Source organism: Olea europaea, chromosome 12 (genome assembly GCF_002742605.1).
Source record: "Olea europaea var. sylvestris chromosome 12, O_europaea_v1, whole genome shotgun sequence".
Taxonomy (NCBI): Eukaryota; Viridiplantae; Streptophyta; class Magnoliopsida; order Lamiales; family Oleaceae; genus Olea; species Olea europaea.
Genome location: NC_036248.1, coordinates 20885902 through 20900560, shown reverse-complemented (window position 1 = coordinate 20900560; position 14659 = coordinate 20885902). Strand labels below are relative to the sequence as shown.

General features: G+C 35.3%; 1 protein-coding gene across 1 annotated transcript; it reads left to right on the top strand.

The window, feature by feature from the left end:
- The first annotated feature begins 11157 nt into the window (after positions 1–11157).
- On the top strand, positions 11158–11784 carry LOC111406753. The gene has a single exon (XM_023036130.1). It carries the CDS (start codon positions 11158–11160, stop codon positions 11782–11784), a length of 627 nt encoding a protein of 208 aa, XP_022891898.1.
- Positions 11785–14659: the final 2875 nt, after the last annotated feature.

Below are 14659 nucleotides of genomic sequence, written 5' to 3'. Positions count from 1 at the left end.
TTAACCACTAAAACTCAGATAATTATTCACGTGAAATCTCTCGGTGAGTCTCTAATGTTTTGTTCTATAACAAAACATCAATGTGTTCATTTAAGTTCACTACACTTTAACTTGTGAGATCAGCTACTTACTTCACAAGTAAGAAATGCCACACGTGACAATCTATCCATAATAACGATATCTGTATCTCGTTATTATTTACGACCACGGACGATTTAAGATTCAATCATATGTAATTTAATTGTCTATTAATTAAATAATAGACCAGTCATTAAATTGCATTAATTATATATTAAAAGTATTTATGTCCAAAATTGATGGGACCTAAAGCATAACACTTACACATTCCAGCTTGGTATTCTACATGTGGATAGTAGTACGGCATTGCATTACCTCACATAAACACTATATCATCAACCCACTTCGAATGATAAATATATGCATTACACCATAAAATAATCTTGATAATTGAGAGCTAAGAAGCAATGACACAGACACGCCCACACACAATTTTTAAAAAAAGTTCCAACACGACATGTTGATTACAAATTTATTTTTTTAGTTTATTTAAATTTTATAGCCTAAAGTAATATTTTTTTTTATACTTATTGAATCATATATATAATGATAAATAGAAATCAAACTAGCTATTAAATTCATAAATGTTTCTTAATAACATAAGTTCAAAAAGTAAAAACGAAATTAATTACATCATTCATCTTGAATCTCTGCAACATCTTCATCTCCATCCGCAAATACTATCGCCTCCAATTCCGATTCGTCTAGAGATAAATTAGCAACTTCAAGCACGCCAACATCTTCAAATGAATCAAATGCATCTCCACCGATATCCCACGTTTTAGTCTCTCCTTGTGAGTTTTGCACACTCCTCCTTGACAAGAGATAAAGATTGTTGTGGACAAAAACCAAATCTTCTGCACATATTAGAGTTCGCTTATTTTGTTTAATAGAGTGCAAAAAGGAATGAGTACTCCAATTTCGCTCACAACAGGATGAAGAAGATGGTTGCCCCAATAATTTCAAGGCATAACTTTGAAGCATAGGTGTGCAAGCACCATAAATAACCCACCAAGTCTTCGGGTCCAAGCGGTAACAATCATGGATGGATTCAAAATCACCAAAGTCATCTTCCATAGTTGAGAATTTGGCATACTCCGTATTCACCATATTACGCTCTTTATTTGACAAGTACCTCTTAAAGCATTTTATTTTTTCCCTTGAAATCTCTATGTGGAGCAAGTCGATTGGGATTCTCATTAAGCCATTCCTCGCTATAGTATCTAAACGAGAGAGAAAAAAATAAAGAAATGACAATTCATTCAATAACTAACTAAAAATATTAAATATTATGAAAATGTAAATAAACATTAAATGTATAAATTAGATTTAAAAATTACCTTGGATTTAGATAATGAGACAAGCAATGAAGTGGAGTGTTATTTTTGTTCCAACGATTTACAAGTATCCGATGAACAACATTGTAGAATGATGATTCCTCTTCTTGAACTTTTTTCTCATGGCTATAAATTGTTTCTCTTACTTTCTCAATCATTGTATTCCACATGTCATAAACCAAGTGAAGGCAAGGTTTATCCGTATCACAAAATCTAAGCTTGTCATAAATGGGAGAAGTGAAGGAAAGAACATAACTTATTGAGTCCCACTAAAGATCATCAAGCACTTTCAATTTTACAAAACTTGCCTTCATCATGTCATCTTCTCGATAAAATGACCATTTTTCACTAATAACCAAAGCTTGAAGACCACGTTGGATAAGCTTAAGTCTTTTTAGCATGACAAATACAAGCAAATTGTGTCTCCGCTACAAAAATCAACTTCGAAGGCACAAATTCATTAAACATTGCTAGTCTCATGAAATGGTTCATGATAAAAAAAAAATAAAATAAATAAAATAAATAAATAAATAAATATATATATATATATATATATAATCATTACATCATAATGAAGATTAGTAATCCAATTGCATTCTTCATATGCGATCAAATTATTTTCAACATTCTTTGTAGCACAAATGTTCTTCAAAGCAAGATTTAGTGTGTACAACACATGGTGCCCAAAAAAATATGAGGACACTCCAATTCAATTATTTGCTCAGCACCTTTGCAATTTGAAGCATTATCGGTTCACCTTTTCATGACCAATTTCATTGATAACCTTCTTCCTCAAGTTAGCAATAAAATATTTATCTTTCGTTTCAACGAAAAAATCAACCGCTTTTAAAAACGTTGGTCCACTCTCAGTCACCGCCATAAAATTAAGTAGTGGTCTTCTTTTGGATCACTCCATTTATCACTTACAATGGTAACTCTTTTTTCAGCCCATGTGCCTTTAATTGGATTTAATAACCTTTCCACATTTTTTTCTCTCTTTTTGAAGAAGAGTAGTTCTCAACTTGTTATAACCGGGGAGCAAATACCCTGAAATTCTACTATTGGAAGCAAGAGTATAAGAACCAATGTAATAAGGATTTCTTGCAAGAGTAAAAGGCAAACCACTTGAATAAAACATTCTAACAATTTCAGGATTCAATTGGTCACGTGTTGTCACATTAAAAGCATTTTCTATTGTACTGTTCTTTCTTTTCTTTTCCTCCAAAACATAACAATCCTTAGAACTCATATTACCCGAAGGCAATTGCATTCTTTTTCCCGCCTGAGTTTGCATTCTCAACTTGGCTTCATCTTCCATTTTTTGCATTTCACATATATCTTTCGTAGTTACTTTTCCACAAGCCCCAATTCCATAGCCTTGTAATTTTAACAAATGTGCCCTCACTCTTGTGTATGAATTTGTTTTAGTTTCATTACAAAAATTGCATCGTCAAACAATGTTACCACCCTTTTCATTAAATTTATCAAGTTTTGTAACATATTTCTAAAGAAGTTTAGACAAATCATCATCCATAGCATTACAACTCATAACTTCAAAAGAAAAATAATTTCAAATACTTAAATAAGATAGAAGTGATAATACCCGAAACTTGAAAAAATGTAGTCTTCTTGATCTTGCAAACGATTCTTCAAATGTGGATAGATGAAATTTTTGAAAGAGATGAAATAACAAAGAAAGACTTAAATGGATTTTCTGAGATTTTCTTGCAATTATTGTAAGTTACTATGAGGGAGAAAATGTATTTGATTTCTTATATATGTTTGATTTTCTATTGAAGGTAAAATGGTACAAATTGATTCAATAAAATATTATCTGTTATTTTATCAAAAATTACAAGTGTAGAACGATACAAAACGTACAATAAATGGGAAAATTTACATATGGTGGGCTCTACAATTTAAAATTTGCATTGGTAAAGGGATGACTTTTCATTTACTTTTTCATTTCCATGATTTTTTTAGCCCAACAGTCTCTTCCTCTTTTCCTCTCTTTTTTCTTTCCTTCTCTGTTTTCTTTCCTTCCTCAGACCACTCACTTCCACTGGTTGCATTTTTCAGCTCAACAGTCTCTTCCTCTTCTATTTTCTCTCTTTTTCCTTTCCTTTCTCTTTTGTCTTCCTTTCCCAGACTACTAGACTTCCGTCGGTTGCATTTCTTCCTCCCATTTCTTTTTCTTGTTGGATCTCTTAAAGTCAACTACCCACCAAAGCCTCCAGCACACTGCAAGTAACTCCGACATGCGTTGATGACGTGTTGGAGGTGTCGACGCATTGGAGGCATATCAGTGTTCAATACGTGTTGGACATTGATACATTGACGTAAGCAGGGTGTCGGTGTTTTTGAGATTGAGAGGCACGTGTTATGATAATGCAGGAATCATATATGAAGATTTAAATGGTGTGTAACTACATGACTCTCCTAATCATCCTACGTGGAATGATTACATAATTGACAAATTAAATTCACTAAATTAATACTATACATAGACGCACCAATAGGAGTTGAGAATAAGAGATAGGTGGGGGCACTGACAGTTGTGCTTTTTGAGGTGTCCAAACACAAGTCCATCATGTCCAAGATTTAGAGATGCCAATTGGGCCGAGCCGGCTCGGCTCGTCAAAGCTCGGCTTGTGGGCTGCTCGGGCTCATCAAATGACAAGCTCGAGCCGAGCGGGGGGTCCCGTCCAAATAGCCGAGCCCACGAGCCGGCTCGTTCAAAAATGTGGAAAAAAGTAAAATTTTATCAATAAAATTTGAAAAATTTGCTAAAAAAAAAATTCATGAGCTCTAAAATTTTATCAATAAAATTTGAAAAATTTGCTAAAAAAAAATTCATGAGATCGGTTAACGAGCCGAGCCGATTGCCATCCCTACCAAGATTACTTTTCCACACTCCCGTTCTATTTCTTTTGCTTGAATTTGACTTGTCTACATCACATTGGAATAATTAAAGAGTTATATTCATTATAATATTGATACGGCAAACAAAACATTCATGTTTACCATTTTTTCTAAAACTCGACTCGAACGGGCTTTTTTTACAAAGTTTCTTTGGTGCGCCCTTCTCCTAATGCCTATATCATGTGACGTCCTAGATTGAGAACCCATAGTATGTAGGGCCAAGAGATTACTTCCAGAGCTCGACCTTATAGTCATTATCTATTTAGATTGCAATCTAATCCAATATATTATTTCACGAGTTCGCTTTTTATCATCTGCAGCAATACATGTCAACGTCAACTTGGCAAACTCTTGTACATTCTATCATACCTCAACTGCCCAAGTATACTAACCAAACCATCATAGTGAATTGTAACCAGCATATGTGCTTTATTAACATCTCTTCTCAATCTCTTCAATATGTACCTCTCCCGTAGTGATGAAACATCATTTCACATTAAAATTGCTATGTGTCTGCATAATATTTTTCGAAACTCAAATAAGTGATAGCTAAAAATAATATCGCAATTCACTACCTCAAATGAGACCGAATACTCTTTCCTCATCACTCGTTCATCATAAATGACATCATTATGTACCTCGTAAGTCATCTCGAAACGTCCAACCGATGTAGATATGACATCACAATAGACCTTCCCAGTTATCTCTTCCTGAAATTCCATAAACTTTGAAATGGTATAAATTGCCTGAAGTTGCTTTTCCATTTCATATTTGGTTGCACGAGGAACCGTTTGAGAGTAAGACTTGAAATCTGCTTGGAACTCTTTCTCAACCTCATTTCCCAAAATTCATTCATATTGTTCAACAAACTGCTTCAACGTAGTTTTTGAATGGTTATACCCATTAAAGAATGCATTCATACTCTCATTGAATTGAGTTGTTGACCTATCTATCCGAAAATAGTTTTCAAATAGCATGGCACTCAACGATTCCTGTTCTCACACAAGTCCAACAATAATCAAAATCATATAAATTATATGTATCGACCATCAATCTCCAACTTTCTTAAAATTCTTCGACGAATTGTAAATCATACACTAATCTGTGTATGGACGAAAAAATAGAGCACTTATTAATGTGGTATCTAAACTTTTCTAGCGACTTCTTCATTATGTGTTACAGATACCACCTGTGTTTCCTATTTGGAAACACTATCTGAATTACATTTTTCATTACCTTATCTTGATTGGTAATAATAACATTGGGTACTTGACCATGCATACATTGCCCAAAAAAATTTCCCAGCCGCAACTCATTTTTTAAATCCATACAAACGTAGAACCTCGCTTGTGCTTGCATTTAAGAAAAGTAGGCTTGTATTACTACTGCATCTCCTTCCCCGAGTCTCAATCGCCTTACTTTTTCAACATTGTTTCTCTAATCATTTTCACACAGGTTATATTGTCATATCCACCTCTTTCAACAATTACAGAGTTGAAACTCTTGTGCAAAGGAATTACAACCATATCAATCACTTCAAGTTTTCGTTTTACATGCACAATCAATTCCCAATTGCATCGATATAATTTAGACTTCAAAGGACTTATTTTATGATTGTGTTTAAGGAAGACTGTACAAATTCTCTATAATTCATGAATATCTGAAGCTACAGTCAGCCTAGCTTTACGACCTGTTTAAATTGTTAGTTGCAACTTCAAATAAAATATTGTATTATTGCTTCTTTGGCCCTCACGGTTACATGTCAATGTAAGGTAATTCACTACTCCACATTCCCCCTTTTTGGAATTCCTCTTTCAAGTAAACAGGTCTTTCTCATTCTTGAACTTCATACCTACCTCTGGCACAATCACACCATCTCCTTCTACAATATCTTCTTTCAAAGTAATCACATGGTCCATAACATCCACGTTATTGGATTCTACTGAACCTTCATCATCCAAGTCAATTACTATTTCATTTCCTGCAACAACAAAAAGATATAACGTTTAGCCAAATAACAAACTAAGATATTTTAAGCCTCATTCAATATGTCATAATCAGATTCCATACATTCATAAACTATAAATTTGAAAAACCATGGAAATTACCTTTCTCAGTCATGTCTTCTACTCTTCCACACCGCAGGTTCTTCGTAACTAGGTAAAATCCTTAAAATTGGTCAAAGAAATCATTTCAGCTCATGTTTGATAGAACAAAGTCAGCCTTAGCTAGCCTATTTAAGATAGTAAACGGTTAAGGTAAGTGGAAAGAAATGATTGAAAGCATAGGCGGAAGGTGTTTGGCTAGGGAGTGGATCTTTTAAAACTCCCACTTTCTCGTTGGGATTGGGCGCAATAGGAGATGCTTCGTCTGTCACTGCAATCTTCCCTTCTTCATTCAGATCTTGAATCTCGTGTTGCAGATTCCTACAACGATCTGTGGGATGGCCTTCATTCTGATGAAATTTACAATTGGCGTTTGGATTCCAGGAAGAGAATTTTCTTTGGTGGCTGACGCTTAGGAAGGAGCTGAACTAAACCTTACATTAAACAGCATTCGAAGAATTTTGCTGGCTATACTGCTGTTGGAATTCCTCTGTGCTAGATAGGAATTCCTTACTGGCTAATGTAATAATAGAACTAAATAAGCAACTTTACATAGACATGCTCAGCACTTTGGCGAAGGAAACATGTTTCGTACTTTTCAATTGTTCTATACATCGTGATAAATGAAATATTCGTTTATGTTCATACAACGAGCAAGGAAGAAATCAAAATTACTGTTTCAATTATCAAATGTAAGAAAAGGTCATATGATTTTACATAACATTAAAGGCATTCACCTTAGACGTCACATAATTTTTCTTTCAATGGATGTGTGAAGGCCTGGTCTTGAGTCACGATTGATTTAGGTATAAATCAGCTCTTCAAAAGTTCTAATAATGGGGCGCTTGCACTTCTCTTGTATGCACAGATGGGTAGGTCAACAAAAAATATGGTGGATGGACCCTAAAACGAAGAAGCATTGATGCTTCTGGTCGATTTCATTTCGACATATCTGCTTCACATGTGTGCAACAATAGGTTGGAAAGTAAACAATAACGTCGATGAAGCCTAAAATGAAGATACATTATTGATGCCGGTAGATTTCATTACGTAGAATGGCTTCAATTTTGTGGATTGAATGGCGGCAATGTTTGGTTACAATCACCTTGTAGGGTTCTATGGAGTATGATGTGGTGTGTACAAATTCTAAATGGGTATGTAGGCCAGGTTAAGTGGTATCCATTTTTCATTCATTTCAGTTTCTCGCCCGCCATGTCATTCATTTAAATGACCATCATGCAAACTATCGACAAACCATGAACGAGGAGTAAAATTCTACAAATTATTACATCCAAAGAATGACTACCACATGACTTAATTGGACAGATGGAGCCAAATCCCTCTACTTGAGTTCATTTCTCCCAAGTGGAGATCATTAAAAAATTGATCTCCTACTCTCAATGAGCAAGATAAAAAAATTTCATTATTGATGTTGCAAGAGAACCTTAGTTATGGTTCTCTGAATTTATGATCATTTCAAAGAATCATGACTAAGGTTCTCTTACCACGACAGATGCGGAAAGCTTTTATACCATTCTTTAGGGATAGAAGATCGGGACTATGGAGATTATTATTTACCTATTATTTATTTATTTTCCTTAGTTCTACTGCTAAAAAAATTATTGCTCCTTTAAAATATTGTATCTAACCTTTAAAAGTCGATGATAAATTGCACAAGTTATTCATTGGAATATTAGTAAAGTTTCTTGTAGTTTGGTTCATCCAACTTTCAATCTTGGCTTTGGTGTTTGTTGTTTGATCAATGAAATTATCAATCAAGGTGTCTTATTTTGCTTTCAACTGCATAGTATCAAATGATGCATTCAAGACTAGGACTGAGACTGTCCATTCATGGTACAGATGTTGATGAGATCTTGAGTCAATGAGAGAAGATATAACTCTGTCAATAGAAGGACTTGTTGGGAAAAAAAAAGGGAACATTGGAAGAGTAAATATTTTTTTTTCCCGAAGTGCTATTTCGATTATTTGCTCCAATAAATCTCTTTTAAAATTAATTTTCAACTTTGTTTAAGCTAATTAGTGGCCATGTCAACTTTAATTTTCTTTCTTTTCAAGTGTTTAATCCTTGTTTACTAATATAGAAAAGGGTAAATGGAGGAAGACGTTTGACCTTACTTTCTAAAGAGGAATTTGTTTAAGAAGCCTGGTCAACATTAATCTTTGGTAAAGTAGTCCATGTCAATAGTTTTTGTTCAAATAGCCTATACTATGTATCAAAACTCTCAAATACCCTTAAAGTTGAAATGACTAAAATATCCTATTTGGAGATGAATATTTACCAAATTCTCAAACATAAATCCCTAGATCTCCTTCATTCTAACATATCCAACCCCATTTTCACCCTATTAAATCCACCTTCATTTCCACATTCTTGTTCTTCATATGCATTATTCTTACTTACAAGTAATGATTACATTTTGAAGTTTCTTTATTTGAGCCAAGAACAAATCCAGCTGTGCAAATTTTGGAAATACGTTAGCAAAAATTGGTTTCAAACAGTTGAAGGTATGTTTTATAAATTGAAAATTAACGATTTCTTGTTGTTTTCTAGTTGTCTACTATAAAAAATCATTTGGGTAAGCAAAATTTGCTGTGAAATATAAAAACGGAATGGTGCCGTTTTCCTGTAATTGGATGACGTTTTCCTGTAATTGTATGCTGTTATAATATGACAACGGTGGTATTGATATAGTTGCTTGTAAATTAGTCATTCCTCTATTCTTTTGTAGCATTTTATTATTGTAAACAAATTGAAATGGCACATACACATTTTAAACTACAGAATACAGTTTTTTCTGCTTAAAATCAGTTATGTGACAATGTGGGCTGCCTTCTATTTGTTACTATAACTATATTTTATAGTATTCAGTTTTGACAATTAATGGGGTAATATATTACATTTTTTTTATTGAATTGCAGATATGGACTCTGGAGCGATGATTGTCATTTGTTATTTTGTTGAATTTGAAAAGAGTGATCAAGGAGGATGGATTTGGAAATGGATAGGAAATGATCAAGAAACTGCAACAAATATTTTTGTGTCAAAGACTATTTCATATACGAAGTTATATGAAGAAGTCCGAAAAGTAGTTAAAGTTGATCCCGTTATGTATGACATCGAGATGAAATTTCTCATTCCCGGCATGGTAAAATTAGCAGTTCCGCCAATGAAGATTACTTGCGATATGGATGTTAGTTGGTTTCTCTCTTTGCATGACCAAGTTCCAATTTGTGTAACCCTTTTGGAAAAAGGTAATGATGATCAACAAAACATGGAGCTTGATATGATAAATGTTCAAGAGAATCATGAACACAATTCAAACGTTGTTGTGGATAATGTGGATGAATGCAATATGCAAAAAGATAAGTTCGATGACAATTATATGCAACTGTTGTCTCCATTTAATCAAAATTGTGAAAACGAGTGTGTGAATTTTACAAGTGATGAGTATTGGGATGGGGTGGAAATAGTGCATGGCAACTATATGAATGATTCTCATGTGATAAATGAAGACAATGTTACTCAAAATACACAGTTGACATTGGTAGATGAGATTATTGGCAATTCACAAGAAGTTGTTTGTCTGAACCCTTGTGAAACGTCGTTTAAGATTCCCGACGCCGATGATATGCATGTTAGCCAAATTTTTCGCAGCAAGAAAGATCTCCAGGCTTCACTACAAATGCTTGCTGTAAGAAACTGTTTTGAATTTAAAATTGCTAAGTCAAATAAGAGTACATATGTAGTAGTTTGTGTTGAAAAAATTTGCAAATGGCGTTTGCGGGCAACACGGTTGAAGGAAAGCGAGGAATTTGAAATTCGAAAGTACTCACGCCATCATGCTTGTTCATTGGATGTTCGCCACAAAGATCATAGACAAGCTAGTTGTTGGATGATTGGAAAACACATCATGTCGAGATTTGAGGATCCTAACATTATATACAAGCCTTCGAACATCCAGAACGATATTCGTCGGGAGTTTGGCATAGATATAAATTGTTATAAGGCATGGATGGCTAGAGAATGTGCTTTAGAGCTATTAAGAGGTTCACCTGATCTTAGTTATGATAGATTGGCGAAGTATTGCAATATTTTGAAGAAGAATAATCCCGGCACAGTGACGTTTATTGAGGTTGATAATGAGAACCGTTTCAAATACTTTTTCATGGCTTTAGGACCAAGCATACGTGGCTTTCATTCATCAATGAGACGGGTCATTTCTGTGGATGGAACATTTCTCAAATCCAAATTTCGTGGTACGTTACTGGTTGCCACGTGTCAAGATGCAAATCTTCAAATATATCCTCTTGCATTTGGCATTGTTGATTCTGAAAACGACGCATCATGGACTTGGTTCTTCAGTAAGTTATTTCAAGTAACAGGTATATTGGAAGGGCTTGTTTTGATTTCTGATCGTAAGGAGAGCATTGGTAATGCTATAAAGATTGTTTATCCTTATGCACATCATGGATATTGCATATGGCATCTACAACTAAACATAAAGTCCAATTATCATAGGACGGATATTTTGCCATTGTTTATGGCAACTGCAAAAGAATATAGTTTGATTAATTTTGAAAAATCAATGGCAAATATATATCGTAAAAGTGCGGTAGTTGGAAAATACCTAGAAAAGACTGTTGGATATGAAGTTTGGTCTCGAGCACATTTCAAAGGAATCCGTTAAAATATTATGACGACTAACAATGCAGAATCTTTAAACTCGTCGTTCAAGAATGCTCGCGAATTTCCAGTACTTGCTATGGTTGAGCAAATCAGAAAGACCTTGCAGAAATGGTTTTATGAGAGACACATTGAGGCTGAAAAATGTGCAACTACTCTAACCCCACCTATTGAGGAAAAAATGCGTAAACAATATGACGATGCAAAGGGACAGATGGTGGTACCAATAAATGAGTACGAGTTACATGTCGGTGTTGAAAATGAAATGCATATTGTTAACTTGGAGGCAAGAACTTGTACTTGTAGGGAGTTTGATTTAGAAAAGCTTCCTTGCAAACATGCACTTGCAGCAGCGAAGTTTAAGGGAGTATCTTGTTATAGTTTGTGCTCACCCTATTATACCACTACTAGTTGGAAACAAGCATATGTCGAATGTATATGTCCAGTGGCAAATGAGGCTCACTGGGAAATCTCCAATCAAACTAAGGTGTTACCACCCCTTGTGAATCGACGACAATGTGGGCATCCTAAAAACCATCGAATTCCATCAAGAGGGGAGGGAAAAAAGACTCGTAAATGTAGTAGATATGGTCAGAGTGGCCATAATCGCCTAACTTGCAAAAATGCTCTGCACTAATTGATGGATCATGGGACTTGTTTTTGCCAAACTTCATCTTGAAATTGTGGTTAAATTACGAGGGTTTTTGATGCATTTTGATAGTTTTGATAAATTGTTATGGATGAATGTAAATTATAGCTATTTTGATCAGGTTCTGGTAATTGTGATAGCAGCACTTTATTTTGACCAAAACAATATCTAGTCATTTTAAATGTATGCCTAATGTTTCTATTCATTTAATGTTCAATTCTATTCATTTACGTTTATTATGGATATATATGCAAAACGGGTCATGTTTGATGTCCTCAAGCATTTTTTACTAGTTTCGGAGTAAAATCGATCCCCCATGACCCAAAACGGCATGTGATCGTTTTGAACGTATGTCTGGCATTTCTATTCATCTTGTGTTCGTCTTGATTCATTCACGCCCGTAACCACGCGAAAGTGTAGGATCACAAGTTTAAACTACGTTTCAATGTTGCGATCGGCACATTAGTTCAACATGTAGTCACCCACTTCATAATCCAACAAGAAACTACACCACTTGATAATCAAGGAAAATGTAAGTAGTGAGTATAGTTTAAATTGCACAATACTTGCAGTCGTTTAATGTGTACGGGTCATGTATAATGTCCTAAAGCATGTTTTACTAGTTTGGGAGTGAAACCGATCCCTCGTGACCCAAAATGGCATCTAATCGTTTTGAACGTATGGATGACGTTTCTACTCATTTTGTGTTCGTTTTGGCTCATTCATGCCCGTGACCACGCGAAAGTATAGGAGCACAAGTTCAATCTACATTTTTACGTTGAAGTTGGCACATTAGTTCAAACTGTAATCACCTACTTCATAATTCGACAAGAAACTACACCACTTGACAATCAAGGAAACCGTAAGTGGTGAGTGTGGCTTAAATTGTACAACACTTGCAGTCGTTTAATGTGTACGGGTCATGTATGATGTCCTAAAGCATGTTTTACTAGTTTGGGAGTGAAATCGATCCCTCGTGACCCAAAACGACATCTGATCGTTTTGAACATATGGATGACGTTTCTACTCATTTTGTGTTCATTTTGTCTCATTCATTCCCATAATCACGTGAAAGTGTAGGAACACAAGTTTAAACTACATTTCGACGTTGTGGTCGGCACATTAGTTCAAACTGTAGTCGCCCAATTCATAATCCGACAAGAAACTACACCACTTGACAATCATGGAAAACGTAAGTGGTGAGTGTGGTTTAAATTACACAACACTTGTAGTCGTTCAATGTGTACGAGTCATGTATGATGTCCTAAAGTATGTTTTACTAGTTTGGGAGTGAAACCGATCCCTCGCGACCCAAAACGGTGTATGATCGTTTTGAACGTATGGATGACGTTTCTACTCATTTTGTGTTCGTTTTGGCTCATTCATGCCCGTAACCACGTGAAAGTATAGGGGCGAAAGTTTTAACTACATTTCGACATTGCAGTCGGCACATTTGTTCAAACTATAGTGATTCATTCCATAGTCCAGTAGGAAACTACACCACTTGACAATCAAGAAAATCATAAGTTGCAAGTGTGGTTTAAATTGCACAACACTTGTAGTCGTTCAATGTGTACGGGTCATGTATGATGTCCTAAAGCATGTTTTACTAGTTTGGGAGTGAAATCGATCCCTCGTGACCCAAAACGGCATCTAATCATTTTGAACGTATGGATGGCGTTTCTACTCATTTTGTGTTCATTTTGGCTCATTCATGCCCGTAACCACGTGAAAGTATAGGGGCGAACATTTTAACTACATTTCGACATTGCGGTCGGCACATTTGTTCAAACTATAGTGATCCATTCCATAATCCAGTAGGAAACTACACCACTTGACAATCAAGAAAATCATAAGTTGCAAGTGTGGTTTAAATTGCACAACACTTGTAGTCGTTCAATGTGTACGGGTCATGTATGATGTCCTAAAGCATGTTTTACTAGTTTGGGAGTGAAACCGATCCCTCGTGACCCAAAACGGCGTATGATCATTTTGAACGTATGGATGACATTTCTACTCATTTTGTGTTCATTTTGGCTCATTCATGCACGTAACCACGTGAAAGTATAGGGGCGAAAGTTTTAACTACATTTCGACATTACGATCGGCACATTAGTTCAAACTATAGTGATCCATTCCATAATCCAGTAGGAAACTACACCACTTGACAATCAAGAAAATCATAAGTTGCAAGTGTGGTTTAAATTGCACAACACTTGTAGTCGTTCAATGTGTACGGGTCATGTATGATGTCCTAAAGCATGTTTTACTAGTTTAGGAGTGAAACCGATCCCTCGTGACCCAAAACGGCATCTAATTGTTTTGAACGTATGGATGACGTTTCTACTCATTTTGTGTTCGTTTTGGCTCATTCATGCTCGTAACCACGCGAAAGTGTAGGAGCACAAGTTTAAACTACATTTCGACGTTTTAGTCGGCACATTGGTTCAAAATGTAGTCACCCAATTCATAATCCGACAAGAAACTACACCACTTGACAATCAAGGAAAACGTAAGTGGTGAGTGTGGTTTAAATTGTACAATACTTGCAGTCGTTCAATGTGTACGGGTCATGTATGATGTCCTAAAGCATGCTTTACTAGTTTGGGAGTGAATCTCTCGTGACCCAAAATGGCATATGATGGTTTTGAACGTATGGATGACATTTCTACTCATTTTGTGTTCGTTTTGCCTCGTTCATACCCGTGACCACACGAAAGTATAGGAGCACAAGTTTAATCTACATTTTGACGTTACAGTTGGCACATTAGTTCAAACTGTAGTCACCCACTTCATAATCCGACAAGAAACTACACCACTTGACAATCAAGGAAAACGTAAGTGGTGAGTGTGGTTTAAATTG